This window comes from Musa acuminata, chromosome BXJ2-8 (genome assembly GCF_036884655.1).
Source record: "Musa acuminata AAA Group cultivar baxijiao chromosome BXJ2-8, Cavendish_Baxijiao_AAA, whole genome shotgun sequence".
Classification (NCBI taxonomy): domain Eukaryota; kingdom Viridiplantae; phylum Streptophyta; class Magnoliopsida; order Zingiberales; family Musaceae; genus Musa; species Musa acuminata.
Genome location: NC_088345.1, coordinates 48,106,156 through 48,130,802, shown reverse-complemented (window position 1 = coordinate 48,130,802; position 24,647 = coordinate 48,106,156). Strand labels below are relative to the sequence as shown.

Genomic DNA, 24,647 nt, shown 5'->3' with positions numbered 1-24,647 from the left:
TACTTTAGGGTTTTGGTCCGCGACGCGGATTCGGCATTATGGGAGTGTGGCTGGCGCCGCCTGTCAATTATGGGATAGATTTGGATGGATTACAACTACCTCCCACCCGTATCTAACTGGGGACTACAAGAAAGTTGTGGAAATCTATTTCTCACGCCTCCATTTTTTATATTTTCTAAATTTCACAAATAAAAATAATCGTAAATTTTAAATAAAATGCACAAGTTTTTTTTTTTCTTCTCGATTTTCTATACTTATTTATTTCCTTCAGGACAATACGGTGTTATCATATGGATGAATTATCTGTATTTTGGGCTTTTGTTTGAATGAAATAGAACTTCTATTTAGATTTTTTTTTTCTTTTTACTATTTAGCTTTATAACAAAATAATAGATGTAATATTAACTTCTCCCTATTTGTGTTAACATTAAGTAAGTAATTTGATACACATAATAGTTATGTGCAGATCCATCTATTCGATCAATTTTGTTAAAACATGAGAATGGGTTCTTTGGATAATCAGCATGAACCGATGGATTTAAATAAAGTTTATTGGATTTTATGATATAGTCATGATTATTCAAACCGACATCCGTTAAAAACTTTATTAATGTTCATGCTAAGGATATTTATGTTAATTTTAAATTATTTATTAGGGGATAAAAAGAAAGCACTTCTCCTTCTTTTTAAGTGTCTTATCCTTTCCTATTCAATTTTTATCATATAAATACATGATTATTATTTTTAGAAAATCAAAAAAATTGTTACATCAAATGGTATATAAATAACACTATCGCTCGTGCAATAATATGCTAATCAAATCAACTCATTGTTTGTTTGAACAATCGAAACATCTTTTCATAAAAGGAATAATGGGATTCGTAAAGGCATCTATATACAGTGAGCCCTTTTGCTATTAGTGTAACCCAAACATGAAGAAATGAACTCAGGCATTCGATTACATTATAAGTTAGGGTCAATTACCAACCACAACTAACAACTGCTAACTAAAAGCAAATCTAACATTTACTTCATGTAAGCAAAGCTAAAGCAAAGTGGACAGACCAATGCAAACTTGGCTTAAATAGAAGCAAGGAAACAAAAGGTCAGAAGCATTGCTGCATCAACTCTCCATCTTCGCAGCGGCTGAAGCGTAGCTGACACTGTAGTCCCGCTTGCTCTTGCACTGGCTGGATTGCTCATATTGCAGGAAATCAATTTTGATCTTTGTGGAGCAGTTCTTTAACATCTGAACAAAAGATCATGTAGAGGTTGTCATTAGACTAGAAAATAAAGAAGAGAGAAGAAATATGACTCTTACATGGAGGAAAACAGTAATAGGGCGGCGCCCGCAGATGGTATTTCCATATTTCTGTAGATACCCTTTGAACGCATTAGCATCCCCGGTCTCTATGATATCCATGCCCATATGGTCCAGGACCTCAATGGATTTGTAGATGGTACCATGCTTTGCATCATAGTGTGTGTAATTGAACCTAATAGCAATCAAGCCAGGAGAAAAGTATAAACCCATTTGTAATCATCACTAAATTCACTAACCCAGATGATTCATCATCGTAATCAATGATATAGTGCAGAGAGACTTCATTTATTTTACCCAAAAATTCATCAAAGTTTAGAGCTGATAGGTTTGCAACAAATTTTATCCAAAACATGACACAATACAGACAACCCTTCTAGCTTTCTCAAAACCTACATGAGCCTTTTAGCTTCCTCAGCTTTTCTGATCATCTGTTCTATTATTAATATTGTAATCCATTCGTGGTCTTTCTGCATGACACACCCTAGAAATTTTCCAATCCAAGCTTATCTGAAAGTTCCTGGCTGTTTCAAGGTGAAGCCATTCTTCAACACAGAATTAAATTAAGACAGTATCAGATCTAAAACAAACAAATACTGTCTTGGACATTAGCTGCTTACAAGACCAAAGATGTTGCTAATTAATCAGAACATAGAAAAGATAAATGAAACCAATAAGTGACAAATTATCACAATAGAAGTACATTGGTATACCTAGATCCCCAGTGGCAGAAATCCGATGATACTGAGAAGAAATTTTTACGGTCATCGACGTACTTGGCAAGCAGTCGACCGTACATGGATTCATTTTCTGCATTAATGGCACCAACCAAAATAGGTACAACTTTAACAGGATAACTGCATTTAAAAAAGAGTGAATCAGTAACACGTCATGAGATGGATCTAAATATGTGATATACTTACCCATTAAATACTTTAGCAAGATAAGGCAAATGCATCTCCATGCTATGTTCTGCTTCATCAACACAAAGATCCATGAGTTCAAACTTTCCTGTTGCCTGGAGCTCATCATTAACTAGGAACAACAAAAGATAGTAGACACTATTAATTTTGGATTGGCCACTGGAAAGCTGATAATAGAAAAGAGGGGTAAACATGCCATATTCCATATATAAACTCCAAGGAGATTCATCCAAAGCACTTATTTGTTATATGGTACTGATATAAAGTACAAAAGACCACCTATTTTGAAGTATTAAGTTTGCAACAAGGTACATTGTTTGATAGAACTAAAGTGATCTTCCAGATTATTTGATGCATTTATTCAGACGAAGCTCTTCAAGCAGGTTGAGGAATGTTTGAAAATTCATAAAACTAACATGGTAAAGAGTAAAATGTTCTCTTCAGTCCAATATGATGTACCTTCCAAATCAACCGGCAAGTCACCCAAAGGTGTCCTGTATATAGTGGCTCTTGTAAGGCCACACTTAGGAGTGTAATAATGGTGTGAAGGACCAAGTAGAAATACTCGTGAACTGGAATGGCAGATTTAGTGTCAATTAGTCAAAGGTAAAATGCAACAACACTGCAATAGAACTCAAAATAACACAATCTTCAGATGTTGCGAGTCTGCATAGTAACATAGATGTGGACAATGACTAAGAAAATCTTAATGAGAATGGGCATATAAGTGGCATTCTTTTCCTCTCTTTAAGAGCTACTAAAAGAAGAAATCAAATTTTAACAAAAGCTTCGCAACACAAGTGTTCAAACAATGCATAATTAGCCACGATTTGTAAACCATATTGCGACTCCCTCAAGGGGAGTTCAGCACCATTTCAAACTCTGTCAATGTGCCACAAACATAATAAATACATGACATTCTCACCAGTGAATTTTTTGACCGTTTTACATGTCTCAGTGCCTTAGTTCAACCATGTCATTCCAGTGCAAGTTTTGCTCATTATCATTACAGATAAGCTTCTATTCCGCAGAAAGAAGATAAAAATCAAATTATATCTAAACAACAACTGAGAAGAAAAGAAATTTTAGTAGTGTTGAAAGCTAAGGCTGTGGCAATAGTGGTAAAGGAATAAGCCACGATATTATCATCATCCACATAAATCCTATCTTCTGCCCACTTTGGCTCTGTTCTCTGCTGTAGGACAGCAGACAAACATTTTTAAAGGTACACGATATACCATATGCAATTCCTTTAACTATCCTTCATCGTCACTAATAGAAGTGGCACTTCCAAGTTCTGACATTGAAGAATGGGCACAAAAACAACATGCAGACACAACATGATAACATGCTCATCAACACAGTATATCTCAGAGACATAGGACAAAAAGGATAGCCATGTGAAAATTTTACTTATTAAGGTATGTTTTGTGTAATTTAAATAAACATCTAGAAGACAATTCACATGCATGGTAAAAGACCAAATAGGACATGGTTCTGAGATCTGGGTTGTCAAGAAAAAATGCCTACTCCAAGAACACAGGTCTTACAGGAAAAAGTTAAAATGATGCAATACTCTTTTTGGCTTGTAAACCATGCATAGGCCAATCATCTCTTGGAATTTGAGAGTATTGCTGAAGTCGCTATGCATAGATTGTCTGTGTATCCAGACTGGTGAAATGCGTAGTAAAAACCCTTTATTGGAAAAATCTTTACTTCTTAAGGCTTAGATGAAGTGTTCTTTCATTTATCGACCATCTAGTGTCATGGTCTAGGAACAGTGCTATTGTTTAAAATTCAAGGCAATTTCAGGCTACCCTCAAAATTTGTATACAAGTTTCCACCAAACATGTTCCCCGCACATAATAAGACCAAGGAAATCTTTGTAAAGAACATGTTTTCAAATCCTTAGACAGTTTGGGATATTATATAGAATGTCAATACAAGTACTGGATATTGATGCATTTGCAGTTTGGACACAACTATGATATGTTATCAGTTTTACCAAAAAGAAGTATGTCATTTAGGTCCCTAGGCAAGACTGAGTTATACCCATTGGCTAAGTCTAACCTTGACCAAGCACTAAAGATCTTGGAAAGCTTAGACAAGGTGTTTTCTGGACCATCGAGTATTTCTCTCAATGGCATTTAACTACTAGGTCTTACAAAATGAAAATGGCATCAGAATCTTTAACAGAGAAATATGTCACTATAATTCATTAGGACTATAATACTTGTAGAAGATGCAGTTCCTCGATGTATGTAGAAACAAGTAACTAAAAGATCAAAACATAGGGCCACAATATTTCTTCTTAGATAATTTTATTCTTGCAAAGTCTTAAATGATGTTAAATGTATTCAGCCAATTTTGATCTTAGGACTTAATCAATAATACCACACATAGATTAAATGCCAAGGTAGAGATGTATCTATCTTCAGCTTTATGAAGAATAAAAATATTTGAATGTCCAAGCAACATGGATCGTGGAAAGGGAAAGCACCATTCAACTCACATGCTTGCAGGGTCAATGTTAGCAAATGCAAATGCTGCACAACGACCCGAATATGAGTATCCAGCATGCCTGCATTTGTAACACAAAGTCGATAAAAGAATCAAACCAAAATGTGATTACATTATCAAGATCTACAAAACATATACTGACTTACGGGGCAATGATGCCTCTAACATTAGAAGACTTAGTCAGCCCAGTTGCTTTAAGCCACCCATCAAGTTCCTCATCCAATTTGCTGGCTGGAAAATCAGGATCTCATCAGAAGAGAAAATTCATCTTGTGAATAATTTCTTTGTTGTGATAAGCTCCAAGTTAACTGTAAATTTTTTATTTACTTTGTTTTTTCTTTCCTCCATCTAAAGATGCTTTATCAAAGGCAAAGAATTTTAAAAAAGCTTAGCTTAAAATTTTATGCATAAGAATTCAGGGAGGCACAATATAGAAAATTTAAAAAAATCATAAACTACTCATCATAGGAGTAAATTTTCCTTTCTACTAAGAAATTTCTCAAGGTTCTTTTGAATTAAGCAATTGAATCATAACCAGAAAAAAAAACCTTTGTCAGGTTATGCTTGTTCACCAAATGAAAGAGCAAACCTGCAAACAATAGAAAATAGTCTTGGCTGTAACCGAGTCCATTGTCATTTAAGCCATAGTTATGAAATACAATTCTGATTTATTGTTTAGCCCTGCAGAAGACTTTAAATAGCTTATCTTCTTGGATGTACCTAATTGGCTTTGTACAAGAAAAGAAAAATTTGCATCGCAACAGGAGGACTTCTTTTGTCTCAAAACCAAACTTATCATCACACATTTGTCAGTTTTCTTAAAAAGATACGGTATCGAATGAACACAATTTCTGATGCAAATGCTGAAATTTGCAATTTTTTAAAACCAATATCACAGGAACAGAATATCTTCCTAAACAAAACTTAACAGACTTTGTTGGCATAACATCCGATTGAATCTCTAAGAATCTAGTTTGTATTACAAGGTATCTGTTCAATGTTCAGAAAGATCTTATTGAAGTGCTTGATGGGAGGATTACATTTGGAAGCATATATTTCAACAGGCGTGCTTATTATCGAATTTGTTGCTGCAGTGCATTGTTTTATTCATTTATTTATTTGTTAATCAAACATTTTCTGATCTTCCCATTAGTAGAAGTTTTTTATGTTCTCTATTGTAGTTTGATAATTTGTCATTTTTTTAAAGAACAAAGCTACATGAGAAATAATGCATCAACACTTTATCGGAGTAAAACATCAAGCATGTTGACTATTCAACCACATTAATACATCTTAAACATGTTCTTTTTTACTAAAAATCAATTGAACCAATTGAAAAGTTACATTAGATAGTCTTAAGTTGGCAACTGTCATATGAGTTAATACATCACGGAAAATATTCATAACAGCACCTTTTCAGGCCTTTCTTTTCAATTCTTAGGTTATTTTCGCTTCAACTAAGTGCAATTCTAGTTGAAGGCAAGTTGTGCCAAGGAACATCAAGATATACCAATCTAAGGCAAAATTAAAAAAGAAATTGTGAAGCTTAAATTACACTTCAAGTTGCTTTTGATCCTCAACATTATCTTAGCTACTCTGCTACCTTTCTAATTATTGGAAGTTGAAACAGTGCCTCACACATTTCTTAGTACAAACTGACTAATTTTCTTAATAACATTTTCTCTTCTTTTTTTTTTCAATTCTCACAGGTATCAATCATCCTCCTCATGGTAAATAATCCTTGACCAGCATCTAATTTCCTCAAACCACAATTCATCCTTTCTCCATTTTTTATCATAAGTTTATCCTCCAATTTATGCGACATTTTGCCCAGTAATAAAGTTTCATCCAATCAATTATCATTCCAAGAATCATTCAGAAAGTTGGATCCTTTGAGACAAAGGCTGGTGAATCAAAAGTCCATGACAAGCGAACCATACATAGTTTGGCTGCTGAAAGACTTCACATTGGCGGATAAATTGCCAATAAATTTCAGGTATTTTATCATTCTACATATTTTCAATTTATATAACCTCCAGTACAGTTAGAGGCATCGAAATATCAAATCCACCCCATAATCCCAATTCGCTGCTAAAAGATATCAATCAGACACTCTTATCATTAGAATCCCGATCAAATCTATGCACCACTCGTTGTCTCCAACATAATATTCCAACCAAAGAATTTAAAGAACCAACTAATGTCAACAAAAGTATTCAAAACACAGCCAATTGAATTACACGCCAGATTCCATGTCCACCTAAACAGCAAAACAATCTCTCCCACATTAAAATCTAAAATTTCCATTTGGCGATCCAAATACCATCAGAAACGACGCAAACACACATCAAAATAATACATGACTGTCTAAAAGTTGAATCATAGATACTCTTTTCGCGGGTACAACGGATTGAGAACTCACCATTGCCGGTGTACCAAGACCCAGCGTGAGCATCTCTCCTAACCCTCTCCATCGAATTGCTCCACGAACGAAGATCAACCACCAACCTGAGCCGAAAGATAAGTCTATGAGAGAACCCAGAAAGGATACGTAGGGCAAAGGGAACGATTGAAAGAGATCGATCGATCGACTTAAATAGGTGTGAGTGGAGGGGAGGGAGAAGTCGAAGCGGAATACGATCAGAAACCCATTGGTCGAGGTTAACGCGTGACGGATCCGGTGTAATACCCTCTTGAAACTTGTAGTTAGAGCTGTGTTGGATGCGAAGAGATTCTGTAGATCAACGGTCATTATTGAAAACGGATACCTGCGTGCCGATAACCCAGCGGAAGTACAGGATTTTTTGTTAGATCATGTATAACTAGCATTTCTTTTAAATACCCGCTCGCCTACCTGTTCCACGAATGGTGGTGACGTGGGCCCCCAGAAGACCAAATGTGGGGACCTCGATCATACTATTAAATTAGGCTTGGTAGAAAGCGCGGGTTCATCGCGAACTACGTCGAACTTATTAGTGACACTAAAACAGCACAATGTAAAGTAATTTTTATTCACAGCAATATTTTTACCTTTTACTAATGTTATTAAGAATTTATCGGTTTTATATTTCTAGTAATTTTTTTTGCTGAATTTTGTGGCATGTCAAATATCTATATATTCCTACGATTGCGTCTCACAATATATGCAATTTTCTTAGTATATTTGAATTTTATTTTCTTAGTTCATATAAGTATAAGCTTTGAACCTTCTTTATGTATTAGTTAATTCATTACAAAAATTTCATATGAAATTAGGCTACTGTTGTATTACAAGTTATATTAACTATTTGATGAGATTATACTCATTCAAATATACTCTGTGCTTAGTGTGTTAGGTGTTAGGGTTGGTATGTATTTTTATTAAAAATATAAATCGAAATTTCCTAAAAATGATGGTTGGTAGCTCTACAAATAAATATGATCTCGGAGTTATAATGAGAAAATTTATTAAAAATCATAGATTAAAATTATTTTTAAGTGAATAAAAATTTCATTCGAATAGTCATATCCTTTCATTGGAATATATATATATATATATATTCACCCTAATTAGTCTCTTCAACGTGTATAAATAGATGTTATCTCATGTATGTATATATATATATTTTTTTTTTTTCACCCTAATTTAGAGTGTTACTATTGCAAGAAGTGATTGTTGTATCTTAAGAGATGATTGCCACTAACTGGCAAGAACCAATACTAGGAAAAATAGTCCAACTCTTATCTTGATCAAATTCTTTTTTATCTGACCTAAATTTTTCTTTCAGGTTAATCATTTTCCTTTGATCAAATTATTTTGAACAGAGATTATACTGATATTTTAGGTTCTTCTGTGATAAATATACTGATATCTATATATTCGACGCCAAATTCTGCAATAATTGAGAATGGGGCCTCGGAACACTTTGGTATCCTGGGTGATGGATCAACTGCAACTCTGTTTGTCTACATTCTATGCCAAGCCAATCTTGTCACGGGTGCAAGGAAGAAGAGAACATGGGCAGGCATGAGAAGCATCTGCCATGGAGTTGCTGTCTGCTTCCTTTCCTCATTGCAAGGCAACACTGGTGTCCCTTTCATCGCAACACTCTCCTTCTCTCATGCCGTGATTGCAGCTTCGGTCCCATCATTCTCTTTTCCTTGGGGCAGTTTTGCCGAGCTCTTATGAGCAGCATAAACAATGAAACAAAGTTGCAGTCAATGTTGTCTTGCACTTTAAACCTCCTGCTATGATTGATACACTGCCGTGTTGGGGAAACTGAAGCATCACAGGATTAAAGCTTAAGCTAGTAGGGATAGTATGACCAACATCATCATGCAGCTTCAATTCATGTGGGGTCATTATTCTCATGTAGTTTTCTTCGTCTAACCTTCATGATGGAGAGCTCACTGATGTGTTCGAGGACAAACGAGGCACATGAGGAGATTCTGAGTCTTGTGTCTTCGTGGAGGGGTAATGCATGCTTCCACTGCATGTGAATTCAAAGAAACCAAATCGGATGAGCCCACCAGCTTGACCGCAGAAGAGCTCCACACTTCCACCCCTCCTCTGCTTCCCTATAAAGCCATTAGCAGCAGTTGAATCCGCAGAGAAGCACGGAATCATGGACTGGCACTCCTGGCTCGCCAAGTCCAGCCTTGAGCCATCGCTGGCTTACGAGTATGGCCTCCTGTTCATGGACAACGAGCTGGAGGAGGAGGATATAGCCTACTTCGGCCATGACTTCCTCCGGAGCATGGGCATATCCGTGGCGAAGCACAGGTTGGAGATCCTGAAACTAGCCAAGAACGACGGCAGGGCGACGCCGGTCCCTGTCGCCAAGCTCGCTGCCGTAATCAGCAAGTCCAAGAACTGCCTCACGAGGTATGTCCGCGCGATGGGCTGCACTAACGGTCCCGCGATCTTGGTCGTGGCCAACGCCACGTACGGCGACCGCTGGAGCGGGGCCGCGATGAGGAGGAAGGCGAAGCTGGCGCTACTGAAGCAGGGCAGGCTGATGATCGCCGACCGCGGCATGAGCGTCGCCGCCGATCTGCCGTCTCGATCCCACAGCGCTAGCCCGATGGTTCGCGGCTGTCATGGCAACAGCAACGCCGCTGCTGATGACGGCTACCGGGGGCCTGCAGTCGGAGCCATGAGGTGGGACTCCATGTTCGACAACTTGAAGCCCACATGAGAGACCCTGTGCTGCGCGTGAGCTTCACCTTGTTTCATTTGATTCAGAAGACTGCACGAGCTTCATCTTTGTACAGTCTATGTTTTCTTCTTTTCTTTTCCTGTCAAGTGTGAGCTCCCATAGAAATATAACATACGAAATTACAGACCGATTTGTGTAAATAGATCGAGGAAATGGTGCTTTTGTTTCACCTTCAATGTTTGTGTCAATGTTAACATCTTTACGCCGTGGCCTCAGGGCCAATACGGTTGGGTTCGGATCCGAATGATTGGAGATTTTCCTGAATAACCCTTGAGACTGTTGAGGTAACCGACCGTGGTGGTCCGATCGCGACGGGGTCACTGTTTTCTCCGGAAGGGGACCCCTCGCCTGAGCCTTCGGTGGAAGACATTCTGTCTTCGTCCCTGCACACAGGTCGGGTCGGGAGACCTCGGCCTGATCCTTCCGACGATCAAGTTAGTCGATAGTCTCAAGGGGTTTTTCTTATTTTTTTTTTCCCTTCTCCTCTTGCAGAGAAAGTCACTGTTTCCTGATGTGCCCGCTTGCAGAGAGCAGGGTTGTACCTGGGATAACGTCTGACACCGGTATTGGCGTTCCATTAAGGACCGGGCTCCTGTAGGATAGTGACGTGCCTCGATCGACATTTTGGTCTGCTTCGACCAGACGTTGTCAGGTCGGATCAAGGCAAGACGACCCCCGTAACTCCTCGATCTATGTGACCTAAGGAGACGCCACCCGAGAGCCGATGACGTTAGTTCATGTCCCATCATTAGTATTACCCTCATCAATTTGGTCATCGAGACGAAGCAAAACAACCGTTCAACCTACAGTTGTGTGTCTGAATTGGATTGCGTCAGAGACGTGCAGCCAAGGGATTAGATTGCAGCAGCTCGAGAGGATGGAGACGTTCGAACCACTCGACCACATCCCCTTTCTCGACCGGCCCCTGTTCCCTCATTAATTTAAATGCCATATCTTCCTGTTCCATTTTAGCTGCATGCATGATAGATCTGCTCATCTCAAGGCTCCAGATTCTATCTACGTAGGATGAATCCAGAGCCAAAGAATAAACCATGGACGGCTAACACAGGTACAGAGAACATGGCTACACATGGAAGCTGCTCCGCAAGTTGATAGCGTACGCATCTTCCCAACTCTCGCAAGTTATTTTTGTGCTGGCGGAGTTGAATTCCTCCTCTGTTTTCTTAAGAGACCTCCTCCGTCCTCCGTCCTCCGTCCTCCGTCCTCCGTTCATTCATCCCCACCACCGAGGCTCTGTCGTGCTGCGTGTGGTCACGATTTCGGTTCCAAGTCTATGGCACAAAGTATTCAAATCGATTTTATTGGGCTGTGGAAATGAAGCACTAAAAAGGTTGAAGACCTTCCCCCATCTGTCTCCGAACGTTGGAGAAGCTGTGATGGGGTTCGACATACCGTGATTTGCGCGTGGGAGCCCCACTCGGACACAACGAATCAAGACACGACACCAACCAATGAGACACCTTTTCACTGTGAATTAATATCATTTTACAGTTTTTTGTATTTAGAAAGATATAATTAATTATTGGTTATAGAAAAAAAGAATAATTGGCAGTCGGTGATTCGACGGTTGGGTGGCCGTAAATCCGACATCCATATTTTGCTGCAATTAAAACAGAAAGAAACAGAAAAGAAAGCGGCGCATTCGTCTCCTCTGCATCTCCCCAGCTCAGACCCAGCCATGGACGCGACGACACCAGCACACACGGTTACGAAGCAGCAGCAGCAGAGGAAGAAGCCAACCAACATATAAGAAACCCTCCCCTCACCATCGATGCCACCGAATCCCGTCCCCATGGCCGTCTCCCCCTCTCGTCGTCCCTCGTCGTCGCCTCTTTCCCCGCCCGACCCAGATCCCGACCTCCTCCGCCACCTTCTCCAGCTCTCCCGTGACGTCTCCCCGTCACCGCCCCCATCGTGGCACGCCTCGCTCCGCGTCGGTCACAACTTCTCCTCCGTCCCCCGCAACTTCAAACAGCTTTCTCTTCTCTTCGAGGAGCTCCTTCAGCACACGCGAGGCTGCGACTTTGCGATGCCGCGCTCGGCTTCGCTCTGCTTTCGCGAGATGTTTCTTGTCTTCCACCGTGTCAAGGCACTCTTTCACGACAGCTCTGGCCGCAGCCGCGCCTTCCACCTCTTCCGGGCCGAGCGCCTCGCCGCCGAGCTCCACGAGCAAGTTGTCGACCTCGCCACCCTGCTTGACATCCTCCCGTTGGCGGAGCTTCCGGTCTCTGAGGACGTGAGGGACCTCGTCCGCCTCCTCCTCCGCCAGTTCCGCCGCTCCTCCACCGCCGTCGAACCCGCCGCTCTCTCCCTCCGTCGGGACGTCCTCGAGCTCATCGCTGAAATCGAGAGAGGGGCGGTACCCGATCGGGACGCGCTGCAGGGGATCTTCCTGCGGCTCGGCCTCGATGACTCCAGGAGCTGCGGCCGTGAGATCGACCGCCTCGAGCGCGATATCAGTGATTGCGCCGCCGACCATAGGTGGGCGCCCGTCATGGTGGCGCTCGCTGGGATCCTCCGCTACGCCAAGTGCGTCCTCTTCGGCGCCTCGATTCCGAGGTCTGACTCTTCTGCCGCCGCAGGCGGTAAACAATCGTCCTCCGCGTTGGAGAACATCACGGTGCCGGCGGACTTCCGGTGCCCAATCTCGCTGGACCTGATGCGGGACCCGGTGGTGGTGGCCACCGGGCAGACGTACGACCGAGAGCCCATTGTCCGGTGGATCGGCTCCGGACACGCCACCTGCCCCAAGTCCGGCCAGCCGCTCGCCCACCTCGAGCTCGTCCCCAACCGCGCCCTGAAGAACCTTATAGCCCGGTGGTGCCACGACAACAACGTCGCCTTCGACGCATCTGATCGTAACGTCACCGCTACCGTCACAAGCAACAACAAGAAGCCTGCCGATCGCGACATTACCACCCCAGCCGGAACGAACAAGGCGGCGCTGGAAGCGGCGAGGATGACGGCGTCCTTCCTCGTGGGAGAGCTCGCAGTGTCGCCGTCGACGGAGGCCGCGAACCGCGTCGTCCACGAGCTCCGGTTGCTAGCTAAGCACGGGTCCGACAACCGCGCATTTGTGGCGGAAGCCGGCGCGATCCCCCTCCTCCTCCCGCTACTCCGGTCGGACGACACGGGGCTCCAACTCAACGCCGTAACGGCGCTGCTCAACCTGTCGATCATGGAGGCCAACAAGCGGCGCATCATGCACACGGACGGCGCCGTCGACCTCTTCGTCCACATCCTGGCGAAGGGCGCCACGTGGCGGGCGAAGGAGAACGCCGCCGCCACCGTGTTCAGCCTCACCACCGTGCACTCCTACCGGCGGCGGCTCGGGCGGCACCCGCGCGTCGTGGAGTTGCTGCTGCAGATGGCACGGGTGGGCCCCGCCAACGCGAAGAAGGACGCGATGGCGGCCATCATGGGACTCGCCGGGGACCGCGAGAACACTGGGCGGCTGGTGGAGGCCGGGGTCGTGCGAGTAGCGCTGGAGGTCTCCGGGGAGCCGGAGGCGGCGGAGGAGGCCGTGGCAGTGTTGGCTGCGGTGGCGAAGAAGGGAGGAGCAGAGGCGGTGGCGGAAGCCGAGGGGGCGGTGGCGAGGCTGGTGGGTGTGCTTCGACGGGGGTCGGACTGGGCGAGGGAGAGCGCCGCGGCGGCGCTGGTGGAGGTGTGCCGGCAGTCGGGCGCGGAGGTGGTGGCGGAGCTAGTTGCAGTGCCGGGAATCGAGTGGGTGATATGGGAGCTGATGGAGGCGGGGACGGAGCGCGCGAGGCGAAAGGCGGCTGCGCTGGCGCGTATATGCCGGAGGTGGGCGGCAGCGGTGGAGGCGGAACGAACGGCCAGATACTCGGAGATGAGCATACCCGCGTCGTCCACCACCGTCTCATGATCGAAAGATGGAAGCAAATTCCAGTTGTCTTCGTCGGTGTACAGTCAGGATTAGTTAGTTAGTTCTGCTGCTGAGAATCGGACGGCCGTGATTCTTTCTCATCAACTGTGCATAACTGAGTGATTTATATTTCTTTTAATTTATGATACCGACAATAATACTGACTCTAACCACTGAATTGTGCGCATTTGCATGTCTTTGTACAAACCCATAAAAACCAGCATTATTTGAAATATGGCAGTGTTTTCATGTCATGTTATGGGTGATTTCTTTATATTATTTTTTTTCTGCAATATTTACCTCTTATTTTCATTTTTTTCGATCTAATATAATTGAGCCAATTGATTCACTTGAATCTATTCAACCTAATTCAACATTTGAAAACTCATAATGATTAATAATATTAACATATGTATATATATATACTTATATTAATAAAACTAATCATATACAATTTATGTTGAAAACCCAAAAATATAAATACTATAGAAATAACAAAGTAAATATCATATTGTTGCTTAAATAATATTATTTAATTTAACATTTTAAATAAAACAATAAAATTGTCAACAAAAAAAATCATTTGATGGTTATAAAATAAATTTTGGTGGTTTTAGAAAAAGCTTAAAACTTAAAATGTCATTGATTTCATCTCATTCGAGATTGAAATAGTGTCGAATTGATTTTCTATAACAAGTAGTCTCTCATTTCATAGATCTCATGCCTAAAAACCTTTCATATACTTTTATAAGTTTTGAAATAAAGTTTAATTTATCTTCTATTAAAAATCAGGATAACCTCTTTCAAAATTATCATTACTTAGGTCATATGAAACTTAGAATACCTAAATTCATGTGAAGCTCTTGGAGATGTTAATGAGATTTGAACTTGATTTTGTTGATATTCTTATTAATATTGACTTATCTTATTTAAAATTAGTTATTATAGTCAAAATGAGGGGTTTAAGCATGAAATTGGTTGATATCATTAAATGGAAACTATACATAATTATTGCTTCTTCATTTTTTTAAAATTTTCTTGTTTTAATTATTTAATATTAGTTAAACATATTAATATTTTAACATTTGACATGCCACTCATCGAGTTTAGTTAATATCTAAAATTTATTGATTTTATTGATTATTTTATTCTAATTTAATAAATAATCTTTTATTTTATAATCAATTATATGATTTTTTTTTATTATTTTAAAATTCATATAATTACATATATTTTTATCCATTTTAAGAGTCTACTCGATGTGTTTTTTCTAATCTTAGAAAATGATGCATGAGTGAGTTGAGTGGTCTTCGTGCTTATCCCAACACTATAATACACGTCTTCTCTCCATCAATTTTGTCATTATTATTATTATTATTATTATTATTATTATTTTGTAAAGCTCATCACATTTGTTTATTGCCTCTCATGCTTATCTGAACAGTGAAAGTCTCACCTCATCTCCAATCGACGATGACTTTAATACTATAGTAAAACTATCGGCCACCTTTTTCCAATAGGAATGCCAACTTTGGTACCACTTAATTCTTCCTCTTCATCATCATCATGACATCAATCTTTAATATCGAGAACTTTGGTGTGGGAGCAAGTGCTGCAATTAATTATATTCAGGAGGCCAATCATTTCTGCACCACTTTGGAAATTGGAGGTCTCACAGATGACTTTTTTTCGTCGATGAGTGATATCTCTCATTCAAGATGGATTAGGTTAGCTCAACTCTTGTATCTTTCTTGGATCTACCATTAAGATCAGTATAATTGATCATTTTGATTATGATATAATGATACTTAAACTAAATTTTGATTTGATTTATTCTTAAATGTCAACCAACTCAACTAACCAAATGACACAAAGAAGAAGAGTATGGAATGAGCGGAGAAGTTTGATTGATGTTGCATCATTACTTATCAACTTATTGTTGGGTTGACGGTTCATATTCAGCTCACAGTTCATCTCCTATTAATCTAATCCTAAGTTATATTAGGAGGGATGTGGTGGCTATAAAAAGAGGTAGAAAAAGATAGTAACAAAGACAGTTTTTGGTAACCATAGGATTCCAAAGAAAAAGAGGAGAACAAGATAAAAAAGGAAGAGAAAGAAAGGGACGAAGACAAGGACAATAGAGAGAGACGATTCTCAATCATCTAGCAATGCTTTCATTTCAGGTTAGATCAGATCTACAGTAGATTCTTACTGTGATTATTTTGGGAGAATTAGATTTAGATATGATGCACAGTAACGTGATCCTTGTATCCCAGTTATTCTCTTGTGATTGTTGTTAGGGTTTTGGGCAAAAGATTAATATTTGTATATTCATTATTCTTATAGTGGATTATCTCTAGTTTGTCTCGTAATTTTTACCTTTCATATTGGAGAGATTTTCTACATATATCTTGGTGTTCTATTTGATTATGATTCCATTTAATTCCGCAACGTGTTATAGCCTGCTAGTATTTATTTATATACAAAAGTTTATTTCACTTTATATCTCATCACTTACAAGCCCTAACTAAAATTGGACAAAGCATTTTATTAAGAGGCAATAGGTATAGGATAAGGAAGAAGTATCAATGAGCTTCTTTTAGTCCATGCTTTTAACCGATCCAATTGTAAAAAATACTGTATAATATTTTTTTGATATTATTAAAAATACTATAATAATGTTTAAAAAATATTGTAACTAAAGCATTTCATGAACTAGTTCATAAGAAAATGAAGAAAAAAACAATGGATGATTGACTTGACACATTCACCTAAAAAATAATAATATATAATTTTACTAAATATAATCCCTTAATTATCGATCAATGTCTTTGTTATCCACAATCCATCAATTACTAATTATAGACTCGGAATATGACATCTTTCGGATTTGTGTAGACTAACTTAAAAGTAGACATCATTGGAAACTATCATACAAAATGCTAAAAATATCATCTTTTGCGTCTATAATTTGATGTCCTAAATATTACAAATATTAAAGCGATCTAACAAACATAAAAAACTATTTTCTCTTCGATCTATATCGTCCCATTTGATTGTTTATCTTTTTCTTTAATCATTTTGTATCACCAATTAGGAAAGATGCTTCGATGATGAGAAGGATACAAAGAAAATGATAAAAAAAAAAAAAAAAGAGAGAAGAGAAAGTATATGAAAGAATTGTCAACGTTAAGCGATAAGCTAAAAGGTCTTTTAGGAATATTAAGAGTACTTAAGAAGATGAGATCGTAAATAGTAAAAATAAAATATCAATAGAAATCTTCTTCTGAAAATAAGAGGGACTTTTCGAAAAACACCTAAAAGAGATTTTTTTTCATAAATTCATCTAAGAGAAAATAAAAGAAAAATACAACAAATACAACCATTATAGCTAAGATAAAACACATCAGGAAAAAATTAATGTGACTGAAATTACATGAAGGAACTATTGACTTCAATGAATAGGAAAGAACAACAACAATCACATCTTCCTCTGAAAGGTTCCAAGGCAGGGACAGTTCTCTCAATTTGTACTCTTATATCTCAGGAGGTTGGCCTTTTCCTTTCTTTCTTTATCAAATAAAAGGCAAATTCCCAAATTCCTGTTGGGAGTTGAACCTATCCTTCTGCATTATTAGCAGACCTCATGTCAAATTTCCTACAGTTTGTTGAAGCCATGGCACAACAAGACATAACATGTCTTGACAAGTATGATGTCTAGTGAGTTTCTTGATTGCTACCTTCTCATTCTTGTGTTCTTCAAATAAAATTGCCAACAGTGAATTCTATTTCAGAGTCTCACAAAGTTATATCTCAAGGTTGCAAGATGATAAATCCTAATTGCCTTTCTCATAACAAAAGAAAAGGAAGAGGAGGAGTTGCCATCTGCCATGGAATATTTTGGCAAAGATTTGGTCAGCTTTCAGTTCTAATGGTAGTTGAATCCACCAACATTATGAAAAGTCCTTGAATTGCCATATCTTAGCTGTTCCATTATTAATTAAGTTATAGTGTATATAATATTCAGTCCAATAGTGATTTCTGATATGTCTTGTAATCTTACTGTCCTTTAAGAATCATTTTTTTTTACCATATTGTCACAAGTCCATCCAATAGAATAATTTATTCATCAATTTGATAAATCTAAAATCATATATAATATTAGAACCATTGCTGGAAAATACAAAGTGATGTGTCATCAGCCTTTACTATTGTTCACTAGAATATTAGAACCAACTGAGGTGGTGATTCATGTTGTTCCTTTCATGCCTATGGACCATAATAAGATCCTTAAGCAGGAACAAGATCTCAAACACCTATTTGCTTTCACATGCCATGATGCTCTCAGTGACAAGTGGGCAGAATTGATAGGACCTTAATATGTTAGAAATAGACATGCCAAAGGCACAGAAAGAGCAGAAGAAAAAGTATCTATTACTCATCAGAAACATCAGACACTCCCCAATCATGCAGCCATAGAAAATGACACAGCACAGACCTAACTGGTATGCTTTAGTCCTCTATCAGGCAAAGGAACTTATTTTAATTGTCTGCTGGGATGCTTTACTCTTCTCTGAGGCAAAGAAATTAAGTGTTGATGCATTGGCTTTAAGAAGCTTCTGCAGCCAAAAATGAGATTGAAAAGTTAGTGTGCACTGATTCCTTGTGGGTGCAATGACAGGTGTTTGTTCTGAATTGAAAGCCTGCAGAATATGTGCTGCAGGTATCAGAAGAGAGAATCCAAACTGTTTGCCTAATGATCTTAGGTATTTGATCATTTAACTTTGTTAACAGTAGTATATCCATAGTTTATCCTCTGGTTTGGATAATCATCTGAAGTCTTTCAGTCCAAAATAACTGATTAATTAATTTTATTGAGTATATCCATTGACCCAAAATACTTAATTTCAACTTAAGCATTTGGTCATCAATCTAACTCAAACTTAAGTTAAGCATGTACCAATCTCTTGTAACTCAGTCCAAGTGTCAGTGACACTAAATCTTGTAACTCAATCTAAATGTCCCCATCCTCATTGGGTTCCTTGCAACATTACTTGCCCAAAAAGCTATTGGAAGAGTGCTCAGAGAGAGACCTCAAAAGAGAGAACAAAAGTGACTGAACTATCCTCTGGTGGCATCATTTGCTCCATTCGCTTCACTGTCACCATTTGCTGCACGGACCAAACGCCGTACGGTCTCCATGCCCCGGCTTCTCGGCGCATTCCCTGATACGTCACCGGCAGCCAACAGAACCAGGCCGCCCGTCGTCGACGACCACGGCGGCGGCCATGGCGGTTCCGACACCAGCATGGTCATCATCCTCGCGGCACTCCTCTGCGCTCTAGTATTCGCGCTCGGGCTGAACTCCATCATGCGGTGCACGCTTCGGTGCGGGCGTCGGCTGGCGGTCGAGGCTGCCGAGCAGGCCAGGCTGAAGAAGCGGGCGCTCCGCCGCCTCCCTGTGGCAGTGTACGGCTCGGGAGCCGACATCCCGGCCACCGACTGCCCGATATGTCTGGGTGATTTCGCCGACGGCGAGACGGTCCGCGTGCTCCCCGAATGCCGCCATGCCTTTCACGTGGGGTGCATCGACAAGTGGCTCGCGTCGCACTCTTCCTGCCCGACTTGCCGGCGATCGTTGCTCGGCGATGGCACCGGTGATGGGGCTGAGGCGGTAAACCGATCCGATCGGGCAGAAGGTGCTGCGATGGACATCCCAGCGAGCTGAAGCTGCCTTGGCTTTGCTGACATGGACTCCTGATTGGAAATTCTTCATGTAAATTACACGATTTATGATGTATTTGGTATTTATTTTTTCTTTTTGGGTTGTAAATTTGTAACTTAATTAAAGTAAAAAAAGAGTTGATGGATAGTTTTATCATTGAAAGTATTTTCTAAAGAATAAATAATTAAGACGGGATTCGAGCCTAATTAACACTGAAAATTTTTACTAATAACACCTTCAAAGTCATAATATATATAGATTGTAATATAAATTTAAAAAAATATTTATTAAATCTTTATAATTGAAAAGAAGGCTTGCCAATAGATCAATTATTAGAACGAGAAATGAACGAAGAATGAAACAGTCATTACGCAATGAAGAAGTTCTCTTCGGAATCTCCGACAAGTGGAGTTCGCCAACCTTGACATATAAGAAGACTCTGCCAGCAATCTCCCGTTGCCACACAAAGGTTAGTTAGATGGAGATTGTATGAATTCGTAAAAACTAATTGGTACATAGGAAGCTCAAGAGAGGGGCATCAACGTAATCCCCCTCGGATTAGCCTTCTATATCGTCGTCAACACAAAGGCCTAGAGGTCGCACATGGTGTATAATAGAAATAACTAGTTTGAATTTATTTATAGTGAATATAAATTTATATAAGATTATAAAATATAATTATATATATTTAATTAATAATATAATATAAAATATGTACATAAATTATTTAACGAAGGAGATCATATTTGCATTATGATTCTCATTATTTGATAGAATTATAATAATATATTATCAAAATATCGAAATGATCATGATAATCTATCATAATTTATTTTTATCAAATGATATGATTCCTAATATGTCTATATAAGATAGTGCTCCCATTAAAGATACTGGATCGAAGTAGAAGGAATTCCAGGTGAGACAAATATTTGATAAAAGCATTTACAAGTTGATTAGAAGATGAGACATGAGATACGTACAATTCATTATTTTGAACTTTGTTACAAACAAGATGAAAATCGATAATTATACGCTTCACTCGAGAGTGAAATACAAGATTAGTATATAAATATATTATCTCGATATTATCATAATATATAAATGAAAGATTAGATAATACAATAAATAGTCAATGCTGTAATGATTTAATCCAACAAAGTTCGGTAGAAGCAACTGCTTGATATTCAACATCCATAGAAGATCTTACAACACAACATTATTTTTTGGAATGTCAAGATATTGGATTGTGACCAAAAAAAATATGATATAGGCACTAGTAGATATATTATCATTTTTATTACCTATCCAATAGATATTTGAAAATGTATGAAGCAACATAAGAGAGTCCTTTAAAAAAAATAAGCCATGATTGGTAATATCCTTTAAATACTAGAGAAGATATTTAATAGTTATCCCATGGTTGAAAGTAGGATTGTGCATAAATTGAGATAATTTGTTCACTATATATGTAATATTCAGACGAGTGAATATCAAATACCGTAAACTACTAATAACTTGATGATATTCAATGACTTCACTAAGATTAGCACTACCAAATAAGGTAAAAGACTTACGAGTTCGGTATAATAATAATATTAGCTTCAAATATTTTGGTATGTTCAAGAAAATTATGAATATACTCATGTTGAGAAAAAAATATATCATTTATCGTATGGATGACTTGAATACTAAAAAAGTACCTAAGGTACTCAAGATCTTTGATAAAAAAAATTTGTTTCTAAATACATTGATTAATTATTACTAATTTATTATCATTAATAATTAGGTCATCTATATAAATTAATTAAAAACATGATTATGCCTTCATGGGAATAAATAAATAATAAACGATTAGATTAAAAATTATAAATTTTAATTGAGACTAGATATATTCGAAATTCATGATACTAGGTACTACGAGCTTATTTAAAGAAATATAGAGGAAGATTATAATCAATAAAATCTAGATATTACCTAAATACATTATCAGAAATATGACCATAAATAAATGTATTATTTATGTCCAACAATCAAAGTCTCTGATTGTTAGATAAGACAAGATATAAAACAATATAAATTATCATTGACTTTATAATTAGGTTAGAGGTGTCAGAGTACTCAAAGCTTAGATATTGACAAAATCCTTTTACAACAAGTCTTGTTTTATATTTAGTAATGAACCTATCAAGATTTCATTTGATATGAAAAATTAATTTAACCCTACAAGGTTTTAACTTGGATGAGATGGGACTAAGTCTCATGTATCATTCCAGAATAATGCATTATATTCTTCAGATATTGTTGCTCTTTATTCAAAAAATTTTAAGGCTTGGTTGATAGTAGAAGATTTAAAAATAAAATTTTGAGATTATTTTATGAAAAGAAAGAAACATTTATTTAATTTAAAGACTTGATATTTAGATCTAATAATCATTGAATAAATTGCTATAGGGTCAAGAAGAATTTGAAATAGTGGATACTGAAATCGAATCTTATTGTGAATTTTCTTGATGCATCATACTCTCACGAAGTGATTGGAAAAACGAGGTAACTTATTATTCGTCATGTACCATTTGACGAAGGACCTAGTGGGTTTCAAGTAGATAAAATATTTGAATTCATAGATAGGATTAATATTTCAACCTCAATAAGAATTTGGGGGAGCTAATCAACAAAGCTATTGAAAGTTATTCCAAGTAAAAGAGGGTCGAGTGATTTATAAGAAAAATTAAATTCCACAAAATCAATATGACGAGAAATAATTTTTTTTGGTTGATGGATCAAAACATTTAAATGTATTTTGATTAATAAAATATAAAAAAATATATAATTTTGATTGAGTTTCTAGTTTGTTATAGATGTAAGGTTTTAACTATAGATACTATAGATACCTAAAACACTTAATTTCCTATAATTAATAGTGGATCCAAATAGTTTTTCAAATGGTGAAATTATGTTGAGGACTAAACTGAAAATATGATTAATATGATAAATTAATATGACAAATACATAAGACTAAAATTAAAGAGGTAAAGAAGCCTGAGTAAAAAGTGTGAAATTAATTTGGATAATATAATGATGACAACATTCCACACATTATCGAGGGGTGAGAGAATGATAGATTCCATTGGTTTCATAAAAACTTATGAAGCTTTACAAATTCACTATCATTATTAAAGAACAGTAAATAATAAATTATTGAAAGAATTATTCGATAATAAGTTTAAACTTAGAAAAAACTATGAGTACTTTAGATTTTTATTTCATGAAAAATAACCATATATACTTTATGAAATAATCAACAAAAATAATATTTAAATCCGTGAATGAGTAGAAAATGAAAGCTCTAAAGTATTGTGAATGATCTAAAATATTAGACTATATATAAGTTCAAAAGGTGAATGAGTAGAAAATGAAAGCTTGTGTATTTTATTATACTTGTATGAATTACATAAAAAGGAATGACAAGATAATACTGATGATAAAAAAATAAATTATAAGAATAAATAATATGATTTAAATGTTAAAAAAAGAATCCCTTAAGCGATTATGTTATTTTTGAAATAAAGTCTTATAGTGGCCAAAGCAAAGATGAATTTAAATAAATATGATGCAACGGTTTATTACTCATAAACTCTATCTCTATTCGGTCCCTCTATGAGATGTACCCTACATTAAGATTCTTTATAACAAATAAAAAGAATAAGAATTTAATAGAATCATTATTAGAAGAACATAATATAGAGATATATATTATGTTCTTTATATCAGGAATAAGAAAGTAAAAAGAATTTTGAGGAAGAAGAAAGATTTATTAAACCGGTATGAGTTATTTTGAGATATTTATCATTACATATCATGATATTATTTGAACCATTATAATCCAAGGAAAGATAGATTATTCAAGTCACATGCGATATGATAAAAATTTCTAGAATTAATCAGTTTGAAGGAGGTTAAAAAATTTGAGCGATGGTGTCATCCTACAAAGTATGTTTAGGAGTAATAGTTTAAAAAACTATTCACTCTAATTGTTTATAAATGATAATATCATTTATATAACTTATAAGATTATAAATAACCAAAAGAGAAAAAATCTTAAGCAGCTTAAGAGACTTGTTAGAGAATAAAGCTCTAATACCATAAGAAAATGACTAACTTGAATTTTTATTGATAGTAGATATGAATTTATATGAACAAAAATATATTACAAAATATGATAATTATATATATTTTATTAATAAATATAAAATATTTATCTAAATCATTTTATAATGGAGAAGATCATGTTCCTCATTATTTCATAAAATCATGATAATATATTATCATAATTTTTATAATTTAAAATTATGATAATATATTATTAAAATATTAAGAAAATAATTTTATCATAATTTATTTTTCTTGATAATATCTGTAACATGACGCAACATTCTCTTCTATGCTGCAGAACTAAAAGTCTACGCCACTTTGGCAGTCGTTTTCGTCGGTGGAGAACAAATCCGGCTTCGGTGCTTGACTTAGGAATTAATAGGTCATGATCAATCATTCCATGGCGAACTATGATCATCAGGGATCGATGATGGCACCACACTTCAACCCAATGGCCACAGAGTACGGCATCATACTGCGTGGCACCGGAACGATCCAAGTCGTCTTCCCCAACGCTACGACGGCCATGAACGCAGAGGTGTCGGAGGGCGACATGTTCTGGATCGCACGGTCATACCCCGTCTGCCAGATCGCGTCCCACAGGGGGGCCGATGGAGTTCTTCGGCTTCACAACATCATCGGAGAGGAACCATCCACAGTTCCTTGCCGGTGCAAGCTCAGTTCTAAGGAGGATGAAGGGGCCCGAGCTCTCGACAGCTTTTGGGATGAGCGAGGAGCAGCTTTTGCGACAAGGCGCAGCTGACGTAGGAGGAGAAGGTTGTGGAATGAGTTGCTAACTGAGAAATCGCCATATCGTTCACATCGAATGCACCGTATGCTATGCATGGAAGCCTTTCTCAGAGAACATATTGATAGAAGGAAGAAAAGTATATGA

General features: G+C 37.9%; 4 protein-coding genes across 4 annotated transcripts; 3 read left to right on the top strand and 1 right to left on the bottom strand.

Annotated features, from left to right (window-relative positions):
* Positions 1–896: 896 nt before the first annotated feature.
* LOC135619854 (uncharacterized) lies at positions 897–7,372 on the bottom strand. The gene is made up of 8 exons (XM_065122271.1): positions 7,187–7,372; positions 4,911–4,995; positions 4,757–4,825; positions 2,704–2,816; positions 2,245–2,356; positions 2,035–2,178; positions 1,322–1,496; positions 897–1,249 (listed from the first exon to the last, which is right to left on the bottom strand). The coding sequence occupies exons 1-8, from the start codon at positions 7,236–7,238 to the stop codon at positions 1,124–1,126; spliced, it is 876 nt and encodes a 291-aa protein (XP_064978343.1). The 5' UTR covers positions 7,239–7,372; the 3' UTR covers positions 897–1,123.
* Positions 7,373–9,368: 1,996 nt separating this feature from the next.
* LOC135620424 (uncharacterized) lies at positions 9,369–9,941 on the top strand. The gene has a single exon (XM_065123350.1). The coding sequence runs from the start codon at positions 9,369–9,371 to the stop codon at positions 9,939–9,941; it is 573 nt and encodes a 190-aa protein (XP_064979422.1).
* A 1,600-nt stretch (positions 9,942–11,541) lies between these two features.
* LOC135619852 (U-box domain-containing protein 16-like) lies at positions 11,542–14,102 on the top strand. The gene has a single exon (XM_065122270.1). It carries the CDS (start codon positions 11,755–11,757, stop codon positions 13,867–13,869), a length of 2,115 nt encoding a protein of 704 aa, XP_064978342.1. The 5' UTR covers positions 11,542–11,754; the 3' UTR covers positions 13,870–14,102.
* A 4,872-nt stretch (positions 14,103–18,974) lies between these two features.
* LOC103996304 (RING-H2 finger protein ATL74-like) lies at positions 18,975–19,735 on the top strand. The gene has a single exon (XM_009417197.3). The coding sequence runs from the start codon at positions 19,073–19,075 to the stop codon at positions 19,598–19,600; it is 528 nt and encodes a 175-aa protein (XP_009415472.1). The 5' UTR covers positions 18,975–19,072; the 3' UTR covers positions 19,601–19,735.
* Positions 19,736–24,647: the final 4,912 nt, after the last annotated feature.